Source organism: Carassius gibelio, chromosome B23 (assembly GCF_023724105.1).
Source record: "Carassius gibelio isolate Cgi1373 ecotype wild population from Czech Republic chromosome B23, carGib1.2-hapl.c, whole genome shotgun sequence".
NCBI classification, from domain to species: domain Eukaryota; kingdom Metazoa; phylum Chordata; class Actinopteri; order Cypriniformes; family Cyprinidae; genus Carassius; species Carassius gibelio.
Window position 1 is genome coordinate 13,278,024 of NC_068418.1, and position 26,561 is coordinate 13,304,584.

Consider the following 26,561-nt stretch of genomic DNA (forward strand, 5'->3'; position numbering starts at 1 on the left):
TACATGATGAGGTTTTTGGTCCGATAATTAATACTCAGAATTCTTTTCTTTTTTTTTCAGGATTTAACAGTAGAAAATTACTATACATATCCAGTTTTTTATATCAGCTATGTATTCTGTTGATTTACCACCATCACCATAGCAGTGAAACTTTTATTACTGACTATTCAAATCAGCTTCTAACATACAAATGGAATAATTACATACTTTTCAGATCCTTGAAGCATGAAGAGCAGGTGATCAGACCGGATGTGTTCTGAATATGTTGACACCGGGAGCAACCTAATGTTACTGAGTATTACTTTGTAATAGGAATTAATGGTGCATTATATTGCTGCCTGAAAGTTGTGTTTCATAGAGATGGAAAATAAAAACATAATTTCCCCTCTAGCCTCCTAATCTAGATTACTAGATTCCTGCCACTGTGCACTATGAATGTTAATGTCTCTATATGACAGCTTGTTTATGTTTGTCCAGTTACTTTGGAAAAAATGTAAATCTAAGGGATATTTGACAGTCTTTTTTGATTAATGTATATTCTTTGCAGTAGATGTAGTTTTGGATCAGAGGGCCTGTATCTTTGAAATGACCATTACAATTAGACATTTGATTCACTGAACTCAGTTATTGAAGTTGAAAAAAAGGAACAAACGCTCCTACAATCCCAATGTACAAAACATTAAGACTGTTAAAATGCAATGTCTTGTGTGATGACATCCAGGGCAGATGACAGGGAACAGCTATTTTGGGGAAATGAATGTGTTCTTGTTTTTGGTTAATCATTGGTATTATGCTAGAATTTCTGTGTGTTGGGGGTTATATAAACAATAACTTCTGTCAGTCATACAGCAGCAGCAGACAAAGATTCTTCTTGACTGGTACAACCATCACATTATGATGACCAAATTAATTTTTCTAGCTGGTAAGTGTCTGCTGATCTTACAGAATTACATTACAAGAGCTTGATTGCCTCGGAGTCTTTTATATGTTAACATTTCTTTTTATCTTGTTTTAGGCTTTTCCCTTGCGTTGTTTCACTTTGGTAATTTTCTTTTAATTTGTTGTTTCTTCTTAAATACTGCATTTAAAAACCACTATATAGTACTTCTAATAATAATTTAGCCATTCTGAAAAGTTGCTTTCGATTATATTTCTAAAATGTATTGTAAATAATAATTGCATATTATATTTTAATATGTATTATGAATGTATGTATTATGTATTTTAGGATGGGCCTCCGAACTGGTTTGCTACTTCACAAACTGGTCTCAGTACAGACCTGGTGTTGGCAAGTACATGCCAGAAAATGTGGATCCACATCTGTGCACTCATTTAATTTATGCCTTTTCCATCATTAATCCGGCAAATGAGTTGAGCACTTTTGAATGGAATGATGAAACTCTCTACAAATCTTTCAATGGACTAAAGGAAAAGTATGTTTTATCTGATGTTTTGTTTGTGAATGCGTTTTATAATCAAATAGAAAGCATTATGTATTTTTGAATAAAATCTTAAAAATAAAGGTTCTTTATTGGCATCAATGATTCCACAATGAACCTTTACCATTCATGTAAACTATTCGTTCCACTAAAGGTTGTTTACAGTGATAAACAAAAAGTTATTTAGATACATAAATACATATTTAGATACATATTATTTAGAAAATAAAATGTTCTTCACACAGTTTCTTTTAAGAACTGTTCACTGAAACGTTCTTTGGGGAACCAAAACTGGTTCTTCTATGGCATTGTTGTGAAAACCCTCTTTTGGAACCTAAATTTTTAAGAGTGTTGTGTTAATTTACAGAGACATTAATGTGAATAATGATACAAATATTTGACATGACAGAAATCCCAGCTTGAAAACTCTCTTGGCTGTCGGAGGATGGAACTTTGGCTCAGAACAGTAAGAATCCTGCTTAAAACAGTGAATTTTGAAGGATGTGTGTTAAATGTAAACGTAATTTTATCTTCATGGTACTTCTCATCAGGTTTAGTATCATGGTGTCCTCACCAGCAAACAGGACGACGTTTATTCAGTCCTCCATCACATTTCTGAGGAAACATGGCTTTGATGGTCTGGATCTGGACTGGGAGTATCCAGGTTCCCGTGGAAGTCCTCCAGAAGACAAGCAGAGGTTCACTCTGCTCTGTAAGGTACTGCAGTATTTACAGATATTTTACACAATATAGTAGTTTTAAAAATCGAATTATGGTGTTTATATGATGAGATGATAACATGGTTGAAAGCTTAAGTACAATACAATAAAGATAATAGATAATCAGAGAAAGAATGAGTTTGTAAGTCCACTAGTGAAATACTCTTTTCTTTTGTAAGTATTTGAACTCCACAAGTTTGTTTTAAACCTAAAGGGTTCTGACCATCTGTAAAAATAGTCATGATCAATGCCACAAATATAATAAATTGATTAGTGACCTAGAAAGTTGTTGTTTATATATATATATATATATATATATATATATATATATATATATATATATATATATATATATATATATATATATATATATATATATATATATATATATATATATATATATATATATATATATATATCCTTTTTTTATTATCATTTACTTTGACTATTACAGGAGCTCTTGGAAGCTTATGAGGCAGAGGGTGCTGCTACTGGACGTCCCAGACTCATGCTCACTGCTGCAGTGGCTGCTGGGAAAGGAACCGTTGATGATGGTTATGAAATTGCAGAAATTGCCAAGTATGTCTTCTGAAGAATTTTTAAATGAATGAATATGAATCAAATGAATATGTAGTCTGGCCAAGACCCACACAGTCTGCCTCATTATTTGCTTCTATGTCTTGAGTCTGAGTTGATGACTCTGAACTTCTGGTAATGCAGGTATTTGGACTTCATTAATGTGATGACCTATGACTTCCACGGCTCATGGGAAAATGTCACCGGGCACAACAGTCCTCTGTATGCTGGCTCTGGATACCCAGGAGGCAACATCTACTATTACACTGTAAGACGGCCATATATCCTACTGTATTCTTAACTTCATGTGTAACATTTAAATGATTGTGAATGAGACTGTGAGTCATTCCAAATAACAAGAAGCTGGAAACATGCAACAGGAAATAAGTGATTTGTCATGACAATGCAGGATTTTGCAATGAGATACTGGAGAGATCAGGGCGCTCCTGTGGAGAAGCTGAGGATGGGCTTTGCTACATATGGAAGAACATTTCGCCTGTCTTCACTTTCTGGACCTAGTGGAGTTGGAGCTTCAGCTAATGGTCCTGGATCAGCTGGAAACTACACCAGAGAGGACGGATTCTGGTCCTATTATGAGGTCTTACCTTCAACCTGCGCATGCATTTACTGTACATTACAGCTTGTTCTTTTATTGTGTAAAATAAAATCAGAAGAGTAATGAACCAATAATCTCCCATCAGGTCTGTACTTTCCTTCAAGGAACCTCTGTGGAATGGATTGAAGATCAGAAAGTTCCTTATGCAACAAAAGGACAAGAATGGGTGGGATTCGACAACAAGGAAAGCTTTGAGATAAAGGTTAGGATATATCATAAAGATTGGTAAATACATGAAATGTAATGCAGCTCTCATGCTCAAAATAACTCCATCTGTTCTGCTTCAGGTGAACTACCTAAAGAAGGAAAAGTTTGGAGGAGCTTTCGTCTGGGCTCTGGATCTTGATGACTTTACAGGACAGTTCTGTGATCAGGGCGAATACCCCCTCATTGGACATCTCAGGACACTTCTTAATAGAGGTACATCTCATATCTTTATTAAGGGCATTATTGTCACAGAAGAAAAAATCATGCTTTGGTAAATCAAAATTATGACATGAAAAGTCTTTAAAACTTACTTTATAATTATGAGACAAGAATTATGATGAGATGCTAAGTAATAAATATAAGACAAAAAGTAGAAACTGAGATTCACAATTATGATTTCATAATGACTTAATATCATATTGTAATATGAATTACCAATCCATTATATTTTTTTTTCTTATGTGGCAAAAATTAGTTCTGATAAATCATTATAATTAACACTGTGATTGCCTTATAGTACTTTTTAAGATGATAAAAATAATTGATAATCTACAGTCAGGTCTGTGTCTTAATCTGTCACAGGTTATTTTGTGACAAATGACTGAATTTACAGTAATTATTTACATTTACATTTATTCATTTAGCAGACGCTATCCAAAGTGACTTACAAATTAGGACAAAGGAAGCAATCAAAAACAACAAAAAGTGCAATGATACTGTATATCAGTGCTATAACAAATCTCAGTTAGCTTAACACGGGACACGAAGCAAGGGCTTTTAAATAATATAATAAATAAAAAGGAAACAGAAAGAATAGAAAAAGAATAGAGCAAGCTAGTGTTAGAGCCCCCCCCCCCCCTCAATTCAGAATAAACTCAGTATAATCAGATATAAACTCAGTATTATCAGATATAAACTGAATTGTGTGATATGAACTCACAAAAAAAAAAAAATATATATATATATATATATATACATACATACATACACACACACACACACACACACACACACAGATACATATATATATGTACATACACACACACACACACACACACACACACACACACACAGATACATATATATGTACATATACACTCACCTAAAGGATTATTAGGAACACCTGTTAAATTTCTCATTAATGCAATTATCTAATCAACCAATCACACGGCAGTTGCTTCTATGCATTTAGGAGTGTGGTCCTGGTCAAGACAATCTCTTGAACTCCAAACGGAATGTCAGAATGGGAAAGAAGGGTGATTTAAGCAATTTTGAGCGTGGCATGGTTGTTGGTGCCAGACGGGCCGGTCTGAGTATTTCACAGTCTGCTCAGTTACTGGGATTTTCACTCACAACCATTTCTAGGGTTTACAAAGAATGGTACCACTCATCTCCACTACGAATTGGAAAAAGAGGCTACAATTTGCAGTTGAACAGTTGAAGACTGGAAAAATGTTGCCTGGTCTGATGACTCTCGATTTCTGTTGAGACATTCAGATGGTAGAGTCAGAATTTGGCGTAAACAGAATGAGAACATGGATCCATCATGCCTTGTTTACACTGTTCAGGCTGCTGGTGGTGGTGTAATGGTGTGGGGGGTGTTTTCTTGGCACACTTTAGGCCCCTTAGTGCCAATTGGGCATCGTTTAAATGCCACGGCCTACCTGAGCATTGTTTCTGACCATGTCCATCCCTTTATGACCACCATGTACTCATCCTCTGATGGCTACTTCCAGTAGGATAAGGCACCATGTCACAAAGCTCGAATCCTTTTAAATTGGTTTCTTGAACATGACAATGAGTTCACTGTACTAAAATGGCCCCCACAGTCACCAGATCTCAACTCAATAGAGCATCTTTGGGATGTGGTGGAATGGGAGCTTCCTGCCCTGGATGTGCATCCCACAAATCTCCATCAACTGCAAGATGCTATCCTATCTATACAGTATTGTTCAAAATAATAGCAGTACAATGTGACTAACCAGAATAATCAAGGTTTTTAGTATATTTTTTCATTGCTACGTGGCAAACAAGTTACCAGTAGGTTCAGTAGATTCTCAGAAAACAAATGAGACCCAGCATTCATGATATGCACGCTCTTAAGGCTGTGCAATTGGGCAATTAGTTGAATTAGTTGAAAGGGGTGTGTTCAAAAAAATAGCAGTGTGGCATTCAATGACTGAGGTCATCAATTTTGTGAAGAAACAGGTGTGAATCAGGTGGCCCCTATTTAAGGATGAAGCCAACACTTGTTGAACATGCATTTGAAAGCTGAGGAAAATGGGTCGTTCAAGACATTGTTCAGAAGAACAGCGTACTTTGATTAAAAAGTTGATTAGAGAGGGGAAAACCTATAAAGAGGTGCAAAAAATGATAGGCTGTTCAGCTAAAATGATCTCCAATGCCTTAAAATGGAGAGCAAAACCAGAGAGACGTGGAAGAAAACGGAAGACAACCATCAAAATGGATAGAAGAATAACCAGAATGGCAAAGGCTCAGCCAATGATCACCTCCAGGATGATCAAAGACAGTCTGGAGTTACCTGTAAGTACTGTGACAGTTAGAAGACGTCTGTGTGAAGCTAATCTATTTTCAAGAATCCCCCGCAAAGTCCCTCTGTTAAAAAAAAGGCATGTGCAGAAGAGGTTACAATTTGCCAAAGAACACATCAACTGGCCTAAAGAGAAATGGAGGAACATTTTGTGGACTGATGAGAGTAAAATTGTTCTTTTTGGGTCCAAGGGCCACAGGCAGTTTGTGAGACGACCCCCAAACTCTGAATTCAAGCCACAGTACACAGTGAAGACAGTGAAGCATGGAGGTGCAAGCATCATGATATGGGCATGTTTCTCCTACTATGGTGTTGGGCCTATTTATCGCATACCAGGGATCATGGATCAGTTTGCATATGTTAAAATACTTGAAGAGGTCATGTTGCCCTATGCTGAAGAGGACATGCCCTTGAAATGGTTGTTTCAACAAGACAATGACCCAAAACACACTAGTAAACGGGCAAAGTCTTGTTTCCAAACCAACAAAATTAATGTTATGGAGTGGCCAGCCCAATCTCCAGACCTTAATCCAATTGAGAACTTGTGGGGTGATATCAAAAATGCTGTTTCTGAAGCAAAACCAAGAAATGTGAATGAATTGTGGAATGTTGTTAAAGAATCATGGAGTGGAATAACAGCTGAGAGGTGCCACAAGTTGGTTGACTCCATGCCACACAGATGTCAAGCAGTTTTAAAAAACTGTGGTCATACAACTAAATATTAGTTTAGTGATTCACAGGATTGCTAAATCCAGAAAAAAAAATGTTTGTACAAAATAGTTTTGAGTTTGTACAGTCAAAGGTAGACACTGCTATTTTTTTGAACACACCCCTTTCAACTAATTGCCCAATTGCACAGCCTTAAGAGCGTGCATATCATGAATGCTGGGTCTTGTTTGTTTTCTGACAATCTACTGAACCTACTGGTAACTTGTTTGCCACGTAGCAATAAAAAATATACTAAAAATCTTGATTATTCTGGTTAGTCACATTGTACTGCTATTATTTTGAACAATACTGTATGTGCCAACATTTCTAAAGAATGCTTTCTGGTTGAATCAATGCCATGTAGAATTAAGGCGGTTCTGATGGTGAAAAGGGGTCAAACAGAGTATTAGTATGGTGTTCCTAATAATCCTTCAGGTGAGTGTATACATATATGCATATACACACACAGAATTGCACAATAAATGAAAACATATACAAAATAGAATACAAAAAAGATTAGAAAGGTAGTTATTATTTTTTTTAAATTTAAGATTAGAATTAGAATAGTGAGTGCTAAAGTAAGAAAGTCAAAAAAAGATGGAAGAGATGGGTTTTAAGCCGATTCTTGAAGATGGCTAAGGACTCAGCTGCTCGGATTGAGTTGGGGAGATCATTCCACCATGAGGGAACATTTAATTTAAAAGTCCGTAAAAGTTACTTTGTGCTTCTTTGGGATGGCACGATCAAGTGAAATTCACTTGCAGAACACAAGCTTCTAAAGAGCAAATAAGTCTGAAGTAATAAATTTAGGTAAATGGGTGCAGAGCCAGAGGTAGTTTTGTAGGCAAACATTAATGCCTTGAATTTTATGCGAGCAGCTATTGGAAGCCAGTGCAAATTGATAAACAGAGGTGTGACGTGTATTCTTTTCGGCTCATTAAAAATTAATCTTGCTGCCGCATTCTGTATTAATTGTAAAGGTTTGATAGAACTGGCTGGAAGACCTGCCAAGTGAGCACTGCAATAGTCCAGCCTGGACAGAACAAGAGCTTGAACAAGGAGTTGATGTTGAATAAAGCAAATCTGCAGGATCGGACAGTTTTAGCAATGTTGTCTGAAAAAGCTGACCATCAATCATAACTCCAAGGCTTCTGGCTGTTTTTGAAGGAGTTATGGTTGATGTGCCTAACTTGATGGTGAAATTGTGATAAAACGATGGGTTTGCTGGAATCATAAGCAGTTCTGTCTTGGCAAGTTTGAGTTGAAGGTGGTGGTCCATCATCCGGCAAGAAATGTCTGTTTAGACAAGCAGAGATGCAAGCAGCTACTGTCGGATCATCAGGATGGAATGAGAGGTAGAGTTGAGTGTCATCAGCATAGCAGTGGTATGAAAAGCCATGTTTCTGAATGACAGAACCTAATGATGCCATGTAGACAGAGAAGAGAAGTGGTCCAAGAACTGAGCCCTGAGGCACCCCAGTAGTTAGATGTTGTGACTTCAACACCTCACCTCTCCAAGATATTTTGAAGGACCTATCTGATAGGTAAGACTCAAACCACTGAAGTGAGGTTCCTGAGATGCCATTTGCCAGTAGGGTTGATTGGAGGATCTGGTGGTTAACCATGTCAAAAGCAGCGGAAAGATCAAGCGGGATAAGTACTGAAGATTTGGATTCCGCTCTTGCCAGTCTTAGGGCTTCAACAACTGAAAGCAGTGCAGTCTCGGTTGAATGTCCACTTCTGAAGCCTGATTGTTTGCTGTCAATGAATTTGTTCTGTGTGAGAAATGCAGAGACTTGATTGAACACAGCTCATTGCAATGTGTTTTTGCAATGAAGGGAATAAGGGAAACTGGTCTGTAGTTCTCTAAAAGAGATGGGTTGAGGGTGGGTTTCTTAAGTAGTGGAGTTACACGAGCCTGTCTTAATGATGAGGGAAAAACACCAGTGTGGAGGGATGTGTTAATGATGTGATTGAGTGCAGGTACAACTGCAAGAGAAATGGCTTGAAGGAGATGAGATGGAATAGGATCAAGTGGGCAAGTGGGATGATTATAAAGGAAGAGTTTGGAGACTTCTGCCTCAGAGAGTGAAGAGAAGGATGTAAATGAGTGTATGTTTGCTGGTGATATGAGCTTGACTGATTGTGGTGTAGAAAATTGTGCACTGATGTTTTTAATTTTATAAATGAAAAACGTGGCAAAGTCATCAGCTATTAGCGATGAAGCAATAGGGGGAGGAGGAGGACAAAGAAGTGAGGAAAATGTTTTAAAAAACACGCGAGAGTTGGATGAATTGTTCATTTTGTTATGATAGTATATCCTTTTAGCAGTGGATACATTAGCAGAAAAGGAAGATAGGAGTGATTGATACACATTAAGGTCAATAGTATTTTTGGATTTTTGCCACACCCTTTCAGCAGCTCTAAGCTTAGAACGGTGTTCGAGTAGAACATCAGATAACCAAGGGACAGAAGGGGTGTTACGGGCTGGCCTGGAAGATAAGGGGCAAACAGTGTCTAAACAAGATGTAAGAGTGGAGCAGAAAGTATCAGTAGCACTGTTAGCATCAAAAGATGCTTACAGTTTAGGGGAAGTAAGTGAAGATGACACCATCGCAGATAGCCGGGAGGGTGAGAGTGAGCGTAGGTTACGTCGAAAGATGACATGTGGAGGGGTAAGTGATGTATCAGGGACCATGTTGAGGTTAAGAGTGAGGAGGAAGTCATCCAACGTGTGCAGTGGAGTAACCAAAACATGATCAGTCGAGCAGTGTCATGTAAATAAGGTCCAGTTGGTTACCTGATTTGTGAGTAGCAGTAGTTGATACTCGGTTGAGATCAAAAGAGGCAAGCAGAGTGTGGAAATCAGCATACAGAGTATTAAATGTAATATAAGGATATATATAGTATAATTATAAGGAGTATTGCACAGCTACTTTCCTTACATATATGTAAAATGTTGATTTAACTTTAAATGTGTTAATAATGGTTCATTAACGCTACATTATTTTAAAGCTTCTGCTAAAAAAAGCAGTATTTCAGAAAGTTGTGTATAATAAGATAGATTAATAACTTAGATTAATGCATTTTGTAAAAAAAAATGTACTAGTCAATAAAATATCCAATTAAAATTTCCTCCTCCAGATTTCCCACCAGTTTCACCAAATCCAACACATGAGCCTGGTAAGACAACAACAACAGCATCCAGCACTGGATCTCATGCCACAAGACCTCATGTTGTCCCGACAGTCCCCTCAGAGTTCTGTGTTGCCAAAACAAATGGGCTATATGTAAACCCATATGACCCTGCGACCTTCATTCAGTGTTCTAATGCCATTCCCTATAAAATGGATTGCCCTCATGGGACTGTCTTCAATCCTGACTGCTTGTGCTGCGACTGGCCTAAGAATTAAACTCATGTTGTCACTGTTCCACTCCTGCAAGGGAAATGTTTAGAAATTTGGCAGGTTTTTGCAAAACTATTTGGCTATGATTAATACTACTTTCATAAAATAACATGCTACATTTTGTTGTGTCTTAAAAAGCAAGCACAGTCTTACTTACCTGATTAAAACTATGAGATTTTCTTGAGATCTGCGGCGTTTTTATAAAAAAAAATCAAAAATGTACATCTGAAATGCTAATTTGTGCAGCGATGTAAAAGGTTATAAATAGCATATTTTTACAACAGTAAACGACCAAATTCCACCCCTGATCACTAAAGGAAGTTATTATAAACACTCAATCAGGGTTTAAAGTGAGTTTTGAGTAAAAGTGTACTAATAATTTCATAAATTGTCTGATGTAGCTTGATGCTAATGTTAGCTCTAATGCTACTAATAGCAGGTGCAGTTCTTCTTCATAATGCATTTTTGTCACAATAATTCACGTAAGGTCGTAAGAAAATGTTTTGTTGTATTTTTGTAGTAAGACTTTTGATAAATAAGGGCTAAATACAAACAGAGACTGAAGTGAGATCGCTGCTTTGTGTCTTTGTAAAGCCTGAAAACCCACAATAAAGGCTAATAAAGGTGGAATAAAAACAATAGAATAATGATAATAATGCGGATAATGTGTCATACCTGGCAGAGGTGTGAAAGACTCGTTTGGTTAGAACAATAGAACAATTAATTGGGCAGTTTTGCAAAGCCAACACACATACAAAACACACAGGAGAGTTTACATGCGAGATCTTACAGAGATGACAAGTGCCATAAATCAATCTGATTAGCCTTCTCTAAAAACACACATGACATGAAAATATTTCATAAAATTCACAGTTTTACAGATTCGATTATGAATTTTTTTATATAGTTTTAGAAAACTTGTGGTTTTAGCTACAGTGTTTTCAAACTCATATCCTACATCAACAATTTTTAAAATACATTTGAAAAATATGTTTTTAATATATATATATATATTTTTTGTTTTTATGTTTGAGCTTATATATCTTAATTATCATAACAGTCTGAGTGATTCTGATTCCTGAACAGTAAACTTTGAAGTGTCAGCTTTGTGAACAAAGGTTGATTATGTATCTAGTCAGAAAGAATCATGAACAGAAACCTTTTTATTTTTGGTATGTAATTTCTATCTCCATGCCAAAAAATATGTGTGAAAAATATGTAATCAATTTAAAGTTAATTATAATAAATTATAATGATTTTTTTTTTTAAATGTCATATAGTCCTACTAGTACTACAAGTACTTAATTTTTGGAATCTTATAATGTAATCCACCTGACATGTGTTCCCAGCACTGCATGACAATCACATGCACATTAAATGTATGTTCCTTTCTATGGCAACAGTAGAGTCCTGGCTTTCTTTCAGAATCATCATTGGTTCAATTAATTTTCAATATTAAAAACATAGAAATACACTGTAATTTGCACAATGAATCATTGGACCCTGGGGGACCAATGCAGAAGCAGCGCTGGTGGCAAGTTGGACTGTGGTGGAGATAAATCCTCTCCTGGGCCCTTTTCACAGTTGAGCCCATGTGTTTCAGGAACTGTGAGATGGTACTCAACTGTTGTCTCTGTGCTGTTCATGATGATGAGTGAGTAGGGGTAATGCTGGGGTATTTCTCCTAATATTCACAATCATCTTGTGAGGCAGATGACTTCCGAAACTTCAGAAGCCAGACAGAGGGGTTTTTAGAGGTACATTGTAAAAGGAGAAGAGCAGTGGGGAGAGCACAGATCCCTGGAGGGTGCCAGTGCTGATTGTAGGTGTTGGACATGAATTTCCCCAGTCTCGCTAGCTGATGCCTATCCGTCAGAAATCTGGTGATCCACTGACAGATAGAGCAAGGAACAGAGAGCTGGGCTTATTTGGTCCGGAGAAGAGCAGTGATGATGGTCTTGAAAGCCAAGCTGAAGTCCACAAACAAGATCATCACATAAGTCCCTGTTTTTTTTTTCCAGAGGTTGCAAAATGCAGTGTCCAATATTGACTGCCGTGGGGTGTGAGATTTGCTAAACTTTGCTATTGTTGTTAGATAATCAAGAACTTTCAGATCTAGATTTTATTAGAAACTTTTATTAAAAGCATTTAGCATTCATGATTATATAGTTTATATTCAAATTTACATTTAGGAGAAATTTAGTTTTTATGAAAAGTGACACACAAATGAAAATCTGCCTGGTGGTTTACCACATAATATTAAATGCAAATACTGAGGCCTTTATATTAATGCCCTGTGCTTCAAGGTCAGTCTTTTTTGTGTTACACTAATCAGGGTATTTATGAAATGTAAAAAATAAAAACAATGTTCTTTGTATCTCTACAAATGTGAGGGCATGGTTTAAAGTGTGGTGAACTTTTATTACTGGGAAGCAAACATGAAAGTTGCTAACCGGCCACACACTGAATCTAATAAGGCTGGGAGAGTTTTTATTGGATTCTATTGAAATCTGTGTGCGGATAGTCACTTCCTTATTTGCTTCCAAGTATTATTTTGGCTCTACTCACCTGCAGCAAAAGGGTTGATTTTTTGCTATTTGGAGCGCTACAAACTATTTAGAATTTTTATCACTGGCCGTGCAAATGATCTTGAAACATAAAAATGGAATGATAACACACTCATTCGAGAAACGGTGCTTTATGTAACATTGTAGTGTAATAAGTGTTCATGATAAATCAATTTTTTACATTTGTACTGGTTACTTTATAGGCCACCAGAGTAACACACAGACTTCTTCTATTTGAGATAGTGATGGCCGCTGAAAAAAATCTTAATTGTTGGTGATTTTTTTAATGTCCACAATGATAATGAAAAGGATAAATTGTGATCAGCGTTTATATAGACATTCTAAACTCTATTTGGGTTTGACAACTTAGTCACTTTCGTAATCATCTAGATGTAAAACGGTCACATTTAATTGATGTTAAGGCATTCTGCAACAGATCATCATCTTGTGTGTACTCCATATAGCTAAAGCTGCAAACTCAACTCCATATAATAAATGAGTTAGAACCATCACTTGTACCACAAATGAGTAACTTGCTTTGTAACTAATCTTTAGGACTTGTCCCAATTCCCCAACATATTCAATAGCTCAGAAAAACTTGTCTTTTGTATCAGAAACTATGGACTCATAGATATCTAAAAGATAAAGATAAAGATAAAACAGTCTGAAACTGTGGTATAACTAACACATTCAAGCCTTAAAGAGAGCAGCCTACTGGAAAATGGAGGGCAATTGGAAGAAAACAAAAGGTGCTTTGCATTGCATGGAGGGAAAGTAGATCCTTCTACAGAGAAAGCAGTTAAAAACTGCTAGATCTGATTACTTTTCATCTGTTTTAGAAGAAAACAAACACAACCCCACTTATTTATTCTGTACAGTGGATAAATGAATGAAAAATAAAGCACCAAAAGGCGCATTTCCCAACAACATCAGTATTGACTTTTAGAACTTTCCTTCAAAGATTGATATAGAAATAAAATGAATGTCTACGTATGTATGTATCCATCAGCTACAGTATCACATCAGATAGATGCACTATAGATCCCCTGAACAACAATTTCACACATTCTCTGATTTAAGAGAGGAAGATTCAGAAAGCTTTATCGCCAGGTATAAGAAGCAGATTAATTCTGTGGTTAAGAGTTGCTTCTTCCAGATTAGATCTATTGCTTGGCTAAAGCCTATACTCACAAGAAAAGATTTAGAGAAGGTATTAATGTCTTTGTTCTGTCTCGCCTTGACTATTTCAATGTTTTGTATGGGGGGTCCTGTCAGACCACTGTCACCCTTGCAAAATAAGTGCAGAATGTGGTGATTAGTGCAATACTTGGAGAGTGGGGAGGACTGTACCATTGATTCTAATTTGACTAATTTTTTAAGTTGTGAAGTGGTAAATGAACTAACTATAGCTATTGAGAGAGAGAGAGAGAGAGAGAGAAGGGTTAGGCCTAAAAGATTATATAGTTATTGTTGGGGCCCCATACCTGAAATTTGCTTAGGCCCCCCAAATCTGACCCTGCTTGTAGGTCAACTGGAACTGGGAGCAGAAGACTTATCATGTTCTTGATTCACTGAGCTGAGTCATTGAGGTTTAAAGGGGTCATGTGACATTGCTAAAATTGTTTTTGACATTATGTTGGTGTGACAAGTGTGGCAGGGCCGAGAGCTGTGGGAATGGGTCAAGGCCAGTGGAGTAATTGGAAATGAGTGACACCTGTGCCAAACACTGGTGTCGAGTCCCACGGAGGATATCGGAAGGTTTCGACAGTGAAGGATGAGAGAGGACCAGACCTGGGCTTTATTTTGGTTTTGTTTGTGCGGGGCCTCTCACGCTGTTTTCTGTTTATTTTGTTATTAAAGTTTTATTTAAATGTCCGCCGGTTCCCTTCTCCTTCTTCCTGTTTTACAAACTGGGTAACAGTTGGGTATTTGGTGTAAGGCAATGTGTTTATGTGTTTTCAGTCAAAAAAAAAAACAACAACATTATTTTCCACATAATGTCTATTATTGTTTCTCCTATATGACCCAATTTTATTGATTGGTCGAAATCTGACTTTGCTGCAGCCTGGAATTGAACTACTGGTTTTCGTCTGGTCGGAGGAGAACTGGCCCCCCAACTGAGCCTGGTTTCTCCCAAGGTTTTTTTCTCCATTCTGTCACCGATGGAGTTTCGGTTCCTTGCCGCTGTCGCCTCTGGCTTGCTTAGTTGGGGTCACTTCATCTACAGCGATATCATTGACTTGATTGCAAATAAATGCACAGACACTATTTAACTGAACAGAGATGACATCACTGAATTCAATGATGAACTGCCTTTAACTATCATTTTGCATTATTGAGACACTGTTTTCCAAATGAATGTTGTTCAGTGCTTTGACGCAATGTATTTTGTTTAAAGCACTATATAAATAAAGGTGATTGATTGATTGATTGATTGATTGCTGAAAATGTTATGCCCCTTAACATATGTGTTCTTGCAAACATATAACCCATTACAGACGAGGCATTTGTTGTATCCATTGGGGACATAATTACTGATTATTATATTGTTTTTCTGCGTTGCAGAAGTCTAAACTTTAATAAAGAATATCTTTTTGGGTTTAAGACTTTAGTCTTTGCAACTTTACAGATCATCTTTATGCACCATGAGCTTGTAACACTCTAAAGATAAAAGAAACATTTTAATTGCATTATATGACCCCTTTAAACGATGGAACAAAGTCTCCGACTGTTATAACAAAACTGGGCCAATGACAGGGAAAAGATATTTCAGGGAAATTCAGTTCTCGTGTTTTTTTATTAATCATTGGTATATGAAGGAGTGACACTGACGTGTTATATAAACGATAACTTCTGTCTTTCATACAACAGTAGCAGACAGAACTTCTTGACTGAAACAACCATCACATTATGATGACCAAATTTATTTTTCTAGCTGGTAAGTTAATGTTGATCTTACAGAACGAAAGAGCTTGTTGGCCTTGGAGTGTTTTATATGTTATAAATTGTAACATTCTGTTTTGTCTTTCAGGTTTTTCCCTGGCATTGTGTCACTTCGGTATTTTATTTTTTTTATTTGTTTTTCAATTCCTAATAATAATAATAATGAGAAGAAGAATATATTATATTATATTATATCATATCATATCATATCATATCATATCATATCATATTATATTATATTATTTTTATCAGGATGGGCCTCCGAACTGATATGCTACTTCACAAACTGGTCTCAGTACAGACCTGGTGTTGGCAAGTACATGCCAGAAAATGTGGATCCACAGCTGTGCACTCATTTAATTTATGCTTTTTCCATCATTAATCCGGCAAATGAGTTGAGCACTTTTGAATGGAATGATGAAACTCTCTACGAATCTTTCAATGGACTAAAGGAAAAGTATGTATCTGATGGAATGCATTAGTTTTCAAGAGTGATAATTTGTTAGACAGCATTACACCTATTAATGATATAAATATTTGACTTGACAGAAATCCCAGCTTGAAAACTCTCTTGGCTGTCGGAGGATGGACCTTTGGCTCAGAACAGTAAGACTCCTGCTTAAAACAGTGAATTTTGAAGGATGTGTGTTAAATGTAAACGTAATTTTATCTTCATGGTACTTCTTGTCAGATTTAGTATCATGGTGTCCTCACCAGCAAACAGGACGACGTTTATTCAGTCCTCCATCACATTTCTGAGGAAACATGGCTTTGATGGTCTGGATCTGGACTAGGAGTATCCAGGTTCCCGTGGAAGTCCTCCAGAAGACAAGCAGAGGTTCACTCTGCTCTGTAAGGTACTGCAGTATTTACAGATATTTTTTTACACATTTCTTTAAAATCTAATTGTGCTGTTTATATGATGAGATAATAGCATAGATTAATGTTTAAGTAAAAGACAACAAGGAAAGATAATCAGGGAAAGAATGAGCAAACATGAACAGAAGTCCAAAGGTGAAAACACTTCTATTTGCATTTTTCTAAAACTTCAGAGGAAGAAGAATATCTGACCGTCTGTACACGATCAAACCCAAAAAAATTATCTTTTGACAAGTGACCTAAAAATAATGCAAAAATAATGTAATTTGTAATATTTTACATTTTTTATTTTATTTATTTATTTATTTTGAATAAAAAAACAGACCTTAATCTACTGCAAACATGTGACTATTACAGGAGCTCTTGGAAGCTTATGAGGCAGATAGTGCTGCCACTGGACGTCCCAGACTCATGCTCACTGCTCTAGTGGCTGCTCAGAAAGGAACCATTGATGCTGGTTATGAAATTGCAGAAATTGCCAAGTGTGTCTTCTGAAGAATTTTTAGATGAATGAATATGAATCAAATTAATATGTAGTCTGGCCAAGACCCACACAGTCTGCCTCATTATTTGCTTCTATGTCTTGAGTCTGAGTTGATGACTCTGAACTTCTGGTAATGCAGGTATTTGGACTTCATTAATATGATGACCTATGACTTCTACGGTTCATGGGAAAATGTCACCGGGCACAACAGTCCTCTGTATGCTGGCTCTGGATACGCAGGAAGGAACATCTACTATAACATTGTAAGACGGCCATATATCCTACTGTATTCTTAACTTCATGTGTAACATTTAAATGATTGTGAATGAGACCGTGAGTCATTCCAAATAACAAGAAGCTGGAAACATGCAACAGGAAATAAGTGATTTGTCATGACAATGCAGGACTTTGCAATGAGATACTGGAGAGATCAGGGCGCTCCTGTGGAGAAGCTGAGGATGGGCTTTGCTACATATGGAAGAACATTTCGCCTGTCTTCACTTTCTGGACCCAGTGGAGTTGGAGCTTCAGCTAATGGTCCTGGATCAGCTGGAAACTACACCAGAGAGGATGGATTCTGGTCCTATTATGAGGTGTTACCTTCAACCTGAACACATGCATTTACTGTACATTACAGCTTGTTATTTGATTGGGCAGAATAAAATCAGAAGAGTAATGAACCGATAATCTCCCATCAGATCTGTACTTTCCTTCAAGGAACCTCTGTGGAATGGATTGATGATCAGAAAGTTCCTTATGCAACAAAAGGACATGAATGGGTGGGATTCGACAACAAGGAAAGCTTTGAGAATAAGGTAAGGATATATCATAAAGATTGGGAAATACATGAAATGTAATGCAGCTCTCATGCTCAAAATAACTCCATCTGTTCTGCTTCAGGTGAACTACCTAAAGAAGGAAAAGTTTGGAGGAGCTTTCGTCTGGGCTCTGGATCTTGATGACTTTACAGGACAGTTCTGTGATCAGGGCAAATACCCCCTCATTGGACATCTCAGGACACTTCTTAATAGAGGTACATCTCATATCTTAATCAAGGGCATTATTGTCACAGAAGAAAAAAATCATGCTTTGGTAAATCATAATTATGACATTAAAAGTCTATTAAAAAAATGTATGAGACAAGAATTCGAAATGACCAGATACTAAGTTATAATTATAGAAACTGAGATTCACAATTATGATTTTATAATGACTTCGTATCCCATTATGTCATAATTATGAATTACAAATCCATTATTATTTTTTTCCATATGTGGCAAAAATTAGCTTCCATACACCTGATAAATCATTATAATTGATTAATTAATAATAATTGATTGCCTTTTAAGTACTTTTTTTAAGAATAAAAATAATAATCTACAGTTGAGTCTGTGTCTTAATCTGTCACAGGTTATTTTGTGATAATGACTGACTGACTGTACAATAATTATAAGGAGCACAGCTACTCTCCTTAAATGAATACATATACTGTATGTAAAATATTGATTTGACTTGAAATTTGTTCATAGTGGTTCATTACCACTACATTATTTTAAAGCTTATGAAAAAAAACTGTATTCCAGAAAGTTGTGTAATAAGATAATAACTTGAAAACTAAGATAAAATATCAAATTCAAATTTCCTCCTCCAGATTTCCCACCTGTCTCACCAAATCCAACACATGAGCCTGGTAAGACCACAACAACAGCATCCACCACTGGATCTCATGCCACAAGACCTCATGTTGTCCCGACAGTCCCCTCAGAGTTCTGTGTAGGCAAACAGGACGGGTTATATGTAAACCCAGATGACCCTACGACCTTCATTCAGTGTTCCAATGGAATGCCCCATGAAATGCATTGCCCTGATGGAACTTTCTTCAATCCTGGCTGCATGTGCTGCGACTGGCGTAAGAATGAACCTCATGTTGTCAATATTCCACTCCTGCAAGGGAAATGTTTAGAACTTTGGCAGGTTTTTGTAAAACTATTTGGTATCGGTAATGCCATAATAATTTCACATTTTACCTTTACCTCTGGTAAGTGTTTTATTTTATAAATTTTTAAATCATATGATGCGATTTCTATTTTTCCTTTTCTTTAGTGTGTTATGTAGCTATTTGTGCATGTATAAGATCTGCAGAGTTCCAAAGCGTAAAGTCTCCCACTAAAGGATTTATTCTGTCTAAAAGAGAAGGCTGATCCATACTGGGCTAAAACGCCTCATTCAAACACGCCCCCACATGTGTAACAGAGGCCACCTCTGTTACCTCACTCGCCTGATCTCAAGAGACGCACTAGTGACTGATGCTAGTGGCTGCAGTCATTTAGCCTCCTTGTTAGTGCGTCCACCTCCCACGCCAGGAAGATTATTATTATTTTAATATTATTATTATTATTATTATTATTATTATTATTATTATGATTATATAAAGGTGTCATATGATGCAATTCCTATTTTTCCTTTTCTTTAGTGCTATGTAGCTATTTGTGCATGTATAAGATTGTCTAGGTTACGTATGTAACCATTGTTCCCTGAGAGAGGGAAAGGAGACGTTATGTCAGAAAGAGACTGAAAAAAGTGGGATCTCACCCGAGAGTCCAATCACCTTCGAGTGGTAACAAAACGAGCCAATGGTACACAGAGTACCTTGGTCTGCTGAATTTGCATCGCGAGTGCAGGTATATAAGGAGCAGCACAAGCAACTTGCACTCAAGTCTTCGCTGAGGAGCCGAGTCAGTGACCTGGCCGTTCAGCAGAACAGCGATGTGGCAAAGGGACGTAATGTCTCCGTTCCCTCCCTCAGGGAACGAGGGTTACATATGTAACCTAGACGTTCCCTTTCAGTTTGTCATGTTCTACGTTACGTCAGAAAGAGACTGACGAATGGGGTCTCTTACAAAACGCCACATGGCTGTCTTCCAGTGACCCGTGTGAGTGATAGCACCCTGTCGTGAGGACAGCACGAGAGAGGGGCTATAGCTGACACAGAATACACTGGGTAGCATATTCCAGCTGGACATATGCTAGCAGGCTGCCTGCTTGTAGGACGACTTACAAAGGCAGGTATCAACCAAAAGGTGGTGATACACATGAACTCTGAGGTACCCAGCCCACAGGGTGGAAGTCAGTGATGTGCGGGTCAGTGTATAAACAACCCGCACCCGACCGACGTTTTCAACTAACCCACCGACAACTCGGACCGCAAAAAAAGAAAAAGAAAATATTGTACCCGAACTGCTTCCTGACCCGCATTTTTTAAAAGTATTAAATGCTCATCTTAGTGTCATTGGGCCATAGACATAGGAACTAGGCAAAAAACTGAACTGAATATATTCTAATTTTGTCAAGAATAATAAAAAAATTATTGTAATTAGTACTTAAATAGTCTAGTCTGGCTATGTCTATTTTGATGTTTCTGCAAGTTCAGCAGACAGTGAGTTTCGGGTCTGTTCCGATCAGGGCTGAGTTTCCCAAAAGCTTCGTAAGCCTAAGAAATTTTTAAAAAACGATTGTACGACTGATCTTAATATTATGGTCTGTTTCCCAAAAGCAACATAACTTAATTAGTACTTGAAAATCATCATAGATCTACGGGTGCTTGAGTAATCGTAAAGCCCTTGTGCTTTGATTGTGCTTTATTGTACACTTTATGACTCGTTCTCTTTTTTTTCCTCTTTTTATACATTTATAAATGAAATAATTAAAAGGGGCAGAAAAAAACAGAAATACACATTTAAATTGAATGACTGAAAATAATAATAAAAAACTAATAAAATAACAAATGTATGAAATGCTTCAAAGACTCGAGGGGGGGGGGGGGGGGGGGGGTCTTACTTCTTTTGTATGTCAAAGAAGAAAACCAATAACGTCTCTCTCTCTCTCTCTCTCTCTCTCTCTCTCTCTACTGTATATAAAGTACATTATATATGATTATGTCAAGTATAATACGCTATAATATAATATAATGTTGCATTGTATTAAAGTTATTATATCCAAGTTGTCTGTCTGGAACACAGCATTAGGTTAACATCAATAAACGATCGCGTACTAGGCCTACTATTACGAGCCATTCTAAGATGACATTTCAGCACTTGACAAACAGAGAGCGACTCCTAAGTAGCACTTAAAGCCCGTGAAACAATAATGAACGATCGTAAAATTACTCGTAGGAAACACTCTCAAACGCTAAGATCAATCGTTATCAGGAAAACCTGCCAAGAGCTCGTGAGCGGAGAGCACATTTCTGAATATCCCGCTCCGCTCACTCATTCCGTGAGGTTGCTCGCTCAAACCAGAATGGCCTGCTGGTTCGAAAATATGAGGAATAAGGGCTGCCGCCGACTAATTTTTTTTCTAGTCGACTAGTAGTTGTTTATTTAAGCCATTCGCGGACAAATCGCCCCTTTATATTAATTTAATTACTTAAATATAGTCTACAGCAGTGATCCTCAAATATGGCTCGCGAGATCCAGTTTCCTGCAGAGTTTAGCTCCGACTCTAATTAAACACACCTGCCTGTGATTTTCTAATGATCCTGAAGACACTGATTAGCAAACTCATGCGTGTTTGATTAGGGTTAGAGCTAAACTTTGCAGGAAAGTGGATCTCGCGAGCCAGATTTGAGGATCACTGGTCTACAGGATAATAAGCGTTATGACTGCAAACAAGCTTGCCACGAAGAACTGGCTAAAGTAATGATTAAGAATGTGTCTAAATTAGCAAGGAGACATTTAATTGTTTAGTAATAAACTGGTGTTTTCTGTGTCGCTGCAAAGATAAAGTTGACGATGCGGACTCACCATGAACGCTTTTCGTTTAAAAGTATTCACACTTTCTGTAATATATAGCCTATATTTCTCAAATCTGCGAGGCACAAGCTGAGATTCCGCGACCTGCAGTTCACATGCAATGCAAGTGATCGTGCCTATATATTTGCTTCTTATTTATTAAATACGGGCAATTGATTGATAAAACATTGATCACAATTAAAATACAATTTATACAAAATGAAAATCCCCAGTCTTCACCTTTTCTCTTGCCGCCTCCATCTCTACCTTCAGAGTCATCTTTGTGCCAGTTATTCAGCCAATAAAGTGTAGGCATGTATTTCAAAATTGTGTCAGTGAAAGCAGCAAGTGATGTGCTTGGCTCCGAAGCGAAAGCTTGAGTGCAAGTTGCTCGCGTTCCTTTTTATTTACCCGCACTGCGGGGCAGAGCTTGTGATGCAAATTCCACAGACCAAGGTAGTCTGTGCTCCATTGGCTCGTTTTGTTACCACTCGAAGGTGATTGGGCTCTTGGGCGAGATCCCCATTCTTCAGTCTCTTTCTGACGTAATGTAGAACATGACTGACTGAAAGGGAACTGCAGAGTTACAAAGCTCAAAGTCTCCCACTAAAGGATTTATTCTATCTAAAAGAGAAGCTGATCCAGACTGGGCTAAAACGCCTCATTCAAACACACCCCCTCATGTCTACGTCACGATGTGGAAATATTTGTGTAATGCCACTGAAATGTTCATGTGTAACAGAGGCCAGTGAGTAGGTGCTGTGCATTTAACACCTCTCTACCCTGATCTCAAGAGATGCACTAGTGACTGACACTAGTGGCTGCAGTCATTTATGCATTTAACAGATCCAAAGTGGACTTACAATGCATTCAGGCTAACATTTTTTACCTAACATGTGTTCCCTGGGAATCAAACCCACAACCTCAAGCTGCTAACCCAATGCTCTACCACTTGAGCCACAGGAACATGTGGTCATGTGTTCCTGTTAGCCTCCTTGTTAGTGTGTCCGCCTCCCACGCCGGGGAGAGGGGTTACATTAGTGCCGTGACCCAGATGGTAGGGAGGTTTATGGGGGTGATTCAAACGGAGGTCAGTGAGTAGGTGGTGTGCAGGTGAACCTCACTCCCCTGATCCCAAAGAGACACACCAATGACTGACATTATACTGGCTGCAGTCATTTAAACTCCTTGTTAATGCATCTGCCTTCATGTTTGAGACCCGGGTTCGAGACCTCTCGGAACGAGAAGGAGGTGTGCGGTCAGGACCCGAGAGAGATGGGTTGCAAATGTAAAGACAGAAGGCGTGGTTTCAGGAACTGCAGTAGTGTTGATGTAGCCATGTCATGTAGACGCTGTGTGTTTCTGTGCAAAAGCACATAGTTTAGCCTTCTGAAAGTGGATGGAATGAGGAATCATTGGTTTAGATTTGTTAACAACAAAAGAGCTTAATCCAGATGATTGTAATAAACTAGATTAACAACTGGAAAACTAAGATAAAATGTCCAATTCAAATTTCCTCCTCCAGATATTTCACCTGGCTCTCCAAATCCAACACAAAAGCCTGATAAGACCACAGCATCCAAGGCTGTTCCCTCAGAGTTCTGTGCAGGCAAACAAGACGGGTTATATGTAAACCCAGACGACCCTGCAACCTTCATTCAGTGTTCTAATGGCGGGACCTATGTGATGAATTGCCCTGATGGAACTTTCTACAATCCTGACTGCTTGTGCTGCGACTGGCGTAAGAATGAACCTCATGTTGTCAATATTCCACTCCTGCAAGGGAAATGTTTAGAACTTTGGCAGGTTTTTGTAAAACTATTTGGTTTCAGTAATGCCGTAATAATTTCACACTTTACGTTTATGTTTTCTGGTAATTATTTAGAATTTTTTTTAAAGAGGTCATACGATACGATTCCTATTTTTCCTTTTCTTTAGTGTGTTATGTAGCTGTTTGTGCATGTATAAGATCTGCAGAGTTACAAAGCTCAGTGTGTCCCACTAAAGGATTTATTCTATCTAAAAGAGATGGCTGATCCAGACTGGGCTAAAACGCCTTATTCAAACACGCCCCCACATGTCTACGTCACGACATGGAAATATTTGTGTAATGCCACTTAAATGTTCATGTGTAACAGAGCCCAGCGAGTAGGTGCTGCGCAAGGTAAACCTCACTCCCCAGAAAAAAGAGTCACACTAGCGACTGACATTAGTGGCTGCAGTCATTTAGCCTCCCTGTTAATGTGTCTGCTTCCATTTGGGTTCGAGACCCACACGGAACGAGAAGGAGGTGTGGCGGTCAGGACCCGGTAGAGATGGGTTACAAATACAAAGACAGAAGGCGTGGTTTCAGGAGCTGCAGTAGTGTTGATGTAGCCATGTCAGGGAGACGCTGTGTGTTTTTGTGCAAAAGCACATAGTTTAGCCTTCTGAAAGTGGATGGAATGAGGAATCATTGGTTTAGATTTGTTAACAACAAAAGAGCTTAATCCAGATGATTGTAATAAACTAGATTAACAACTGCAAAACTAAGATAAAATGTCAAATTCAAATTTCCTCCTCCAGATATTTCACCTGGCTCTCCAAATCCAACACAAAAGCCTGATAAGACCACAGCATCCAAGGCTGTTCCCTCAGAGTTCTGTGTAGGCAAACTGGACGGGATATATGTAAACCCACACGACCCTGCAACCTTCATTCAGTGTTCTAATGGTGGGACCTATGTGATGAATTGCCCTGATGGAACTTTCTACAATCCTGACTGCTTGTGCTGCGACTGGCCTAAGAAATAATCAGTGCTCCACCTCTGCAAAGAAAATGTGTTGAATTTTGCCAGTATATATATCTGTGTGTGTGTGTGTGTGTATATTCAGTACTCTCCAACTCAAATGTTTTCCATTTTTTCACTTGGCCTAACTAAATATTTGTGAATTAGTAATCACATGTACATGTTTCAATTGAACTAGTGTGAATTTAACTATAAATTAAATCAGGCCAATTGAAAACTGAAGATGTAACCAGTCACTAGAATTTTTTGAGTTGGAGAGGTTTTAATTTTTTACAGTGAAATAATATGATACAGTTTGTTGTTTTATAAGGGGTGCAGTCTGTCTAATTTGTCTGAGTAAAACTAACCTGAATAAGCATTAGTCGTCTGCAGTTTTTAAATTTAAAGTGGAACTGCATTGATAACTTTGTGACATTTCTAAACATTTTTAGAAAACAAGTTTTTTTTCAGTGTATGAATATTCATTAGAAAATAAATAAGAAAGAACAACCATCTGTTTCCATTCAAACAATTTATTAATTTAAACTTGAAATCAAAAATTAAATGTAACATTCTTGACATTTCAAAATGATTAATGTAAAACATTTACAGTCATTTTCAGTCTCAGCACATTCCATTTCAGTGCAAAAATCACTAAGGATTCAAAGTAGCATTTAAACAACTGATAACAATACCTTTGTGTCGAGTTACAGGTGATATGCAGAGGTAAATGTTTATATCCAGACATAATCCGTCATAATACAAACCTGGTTCCAAAAAAGTTGGGACTGCACAAATTGTGAGTAAAAAAGGAATAGAATAATTATCAAATATCATAAACTTATATTTTATTCACAATATATTATAGATAACATATCAAATGTTGAAAGTGAGACATTTTGAAATGTCATGCCAAATATTGGCTCATTTTGGATTTCATGAGAGCTTCACATTCCCAAAAAGTTGGGACAGGTAGCAATAAGAGGCCAGAAAAGTTATATGAAGTTACATATAAGGAACAGCTAGAGGACCAATTTGCAACTAATTAGGTCAATTGGCAAAACTGATTGGGTTTAAAAAGAGCCTCTCAGAGTGGCAGTGTCTCTCAGAAGTCAAGATGGGCAGAGGATTACCAATTCCCCCAATGCTGTGGCGAAAAATAGTGGAGCAATATCAGAAAGGAGTTTCTCAGAGAAATATTGCAAAGAGTTTGAAGTTATCATCTACAGTACATAATATCATCCAAAGATTTAGAGAATCTGGAACAATCTCTGTGCATAAGGGTCAAGGCCGGAAAACCATACTGGATGCCCGTGATCTTCAGGCCCTTAGACAGCACTGCATCACATACAGGAATGCTACTGTAATTTAAATCACAACATGGACTCAGGAATACTTTCTCGGTAGAAGACATTCTCGGTGAACACAATGCACCGTGCCATTCGTCGTTGTCGGCTAAAACTCTATAGGTCAAAAAATATTTTTTTTTCTCTCGTTTTCTCTGGGTCAAGGCTCATTTAAAATGGACTGTGGCAAAGTAGAAAACTGTTCTGTGGTCAGACGAATCAAAATTTGAAGTTCTTTTTGGAAAAGAATGGGAAAAGAATGAGAATGTGGCGGTCTGGCGAATTTCGATGATTCGCCATGAAAAATTAAGTTGCTATAACTCAGACATACAATGTCCAATCTGCCTCAAACTTCACATGTTTGACAAGACTCCGATCCTGAAAAGATTGACATGCACATATTCAGTTATAGTCATAGCGCCACCTATTGGCAACAGGAAGTGACATATTTTACACTGGGATGGACTACTCCCAGAATTTTTTTTACATTAAAAAATAATTTTTTTGTGGTCAGTCTAATCTAAAGGCCTGTGCGATGTTAAGTTGTGAAGATCTTGAGTTT

At 37.6% G+C, this 26,561-nt stretch overlaps 2 protein-coding genes across 5 annotated transcripts in view; both read left to right on the top strand.

Moving 5' to 3' along the window:
- Positions 1–796: 796 nt before the first annotated feature.
- Positions 797–25,032, top strand: LOC128011226 (acidic mammalian chitinase). 4 transcript variants are annotated; one of them, XM_052593406.1, is made up of 13 exons: positions 823–922; positions 1,016–1,042; positions 1,229–1,433; positions 1,849–1,905; positions 1,991–2,156; positions 2,613–2,737; positions 2,879–3,002; positions 3,144–3,332; positions 3,436–3,552; positions 17,997–18,129; positions 18,748–19,005; positions 23,412–23,627; positions 24,452–25,032. In XM_052593406.1, the coding sequence occupies exons 1-13, from the start codon at positions 895–897 to the stop codon at positions 24,676–24,678; spliced, it is 1,872 nt and encodes a 623-aa protein (XP_052449366.1). In that variant the 5' UTR covers positions 823–894; the 3' UTR covers positions 24,679–25,032. The 4 variants fall into 4 exon arrangements, with proteins under 4 accessions (XP_052449368.1, XP_052449367.1, XP_052449366.1 ...); XM_052593405.1 differs by lacking the exon at positions 3,436–3,552 and adding an exon at positions 17,795–17,911 and having other exon boundaries at positions 833–922; XM_052593407.1 differs by lacking the exons at positions 17,997–18,129; positions 18,748–19,005 and adding an exon at positions 3,638–3,770 and having other exon boundaries at positions 815–922.
- Positions 15,657–26,561, top strand: part of LOC128011227 (acidic mammalian chitinase-like) — a 40,204-nt gene continuing 29,299 nt past the window's right edge. The window contains exon 1 of the mRNA XM_052593410.1: positions 15,657–15,728. Within this exon, the coding sequence (XP_052449370.1) occupies positions 15,701–15,728 (28 nt within the window). The 5' untranslated portion in view covers positions 15,657–15,700. The remainder of the gene's footprint in view (positions 15,729–26,561) is intronic.

Bases quoted from the DNA above. Each gene is read 5' to 3' on its own strand.
- LOC128011226 (XM_052593406.1), top strand. From the start codon at position 895: ATGATGACCAAATTAATTTTTCTAGCTG. The intron at 923-1,015 runs GTAAGTGTCTGC...ATCTTGTTTTAG, and splicing joins CAAATTAATTTTTCTAGCTG to GCTTTTCCCTTGCGTTGTTT. The intron at 2,157-2,612 runs GTACTGCAGTAT...TGACTATTACAG, and splicing joins GGTTCACTCTGCTCTGTAAG to GAGCTCTTGGAAGCTTATGA.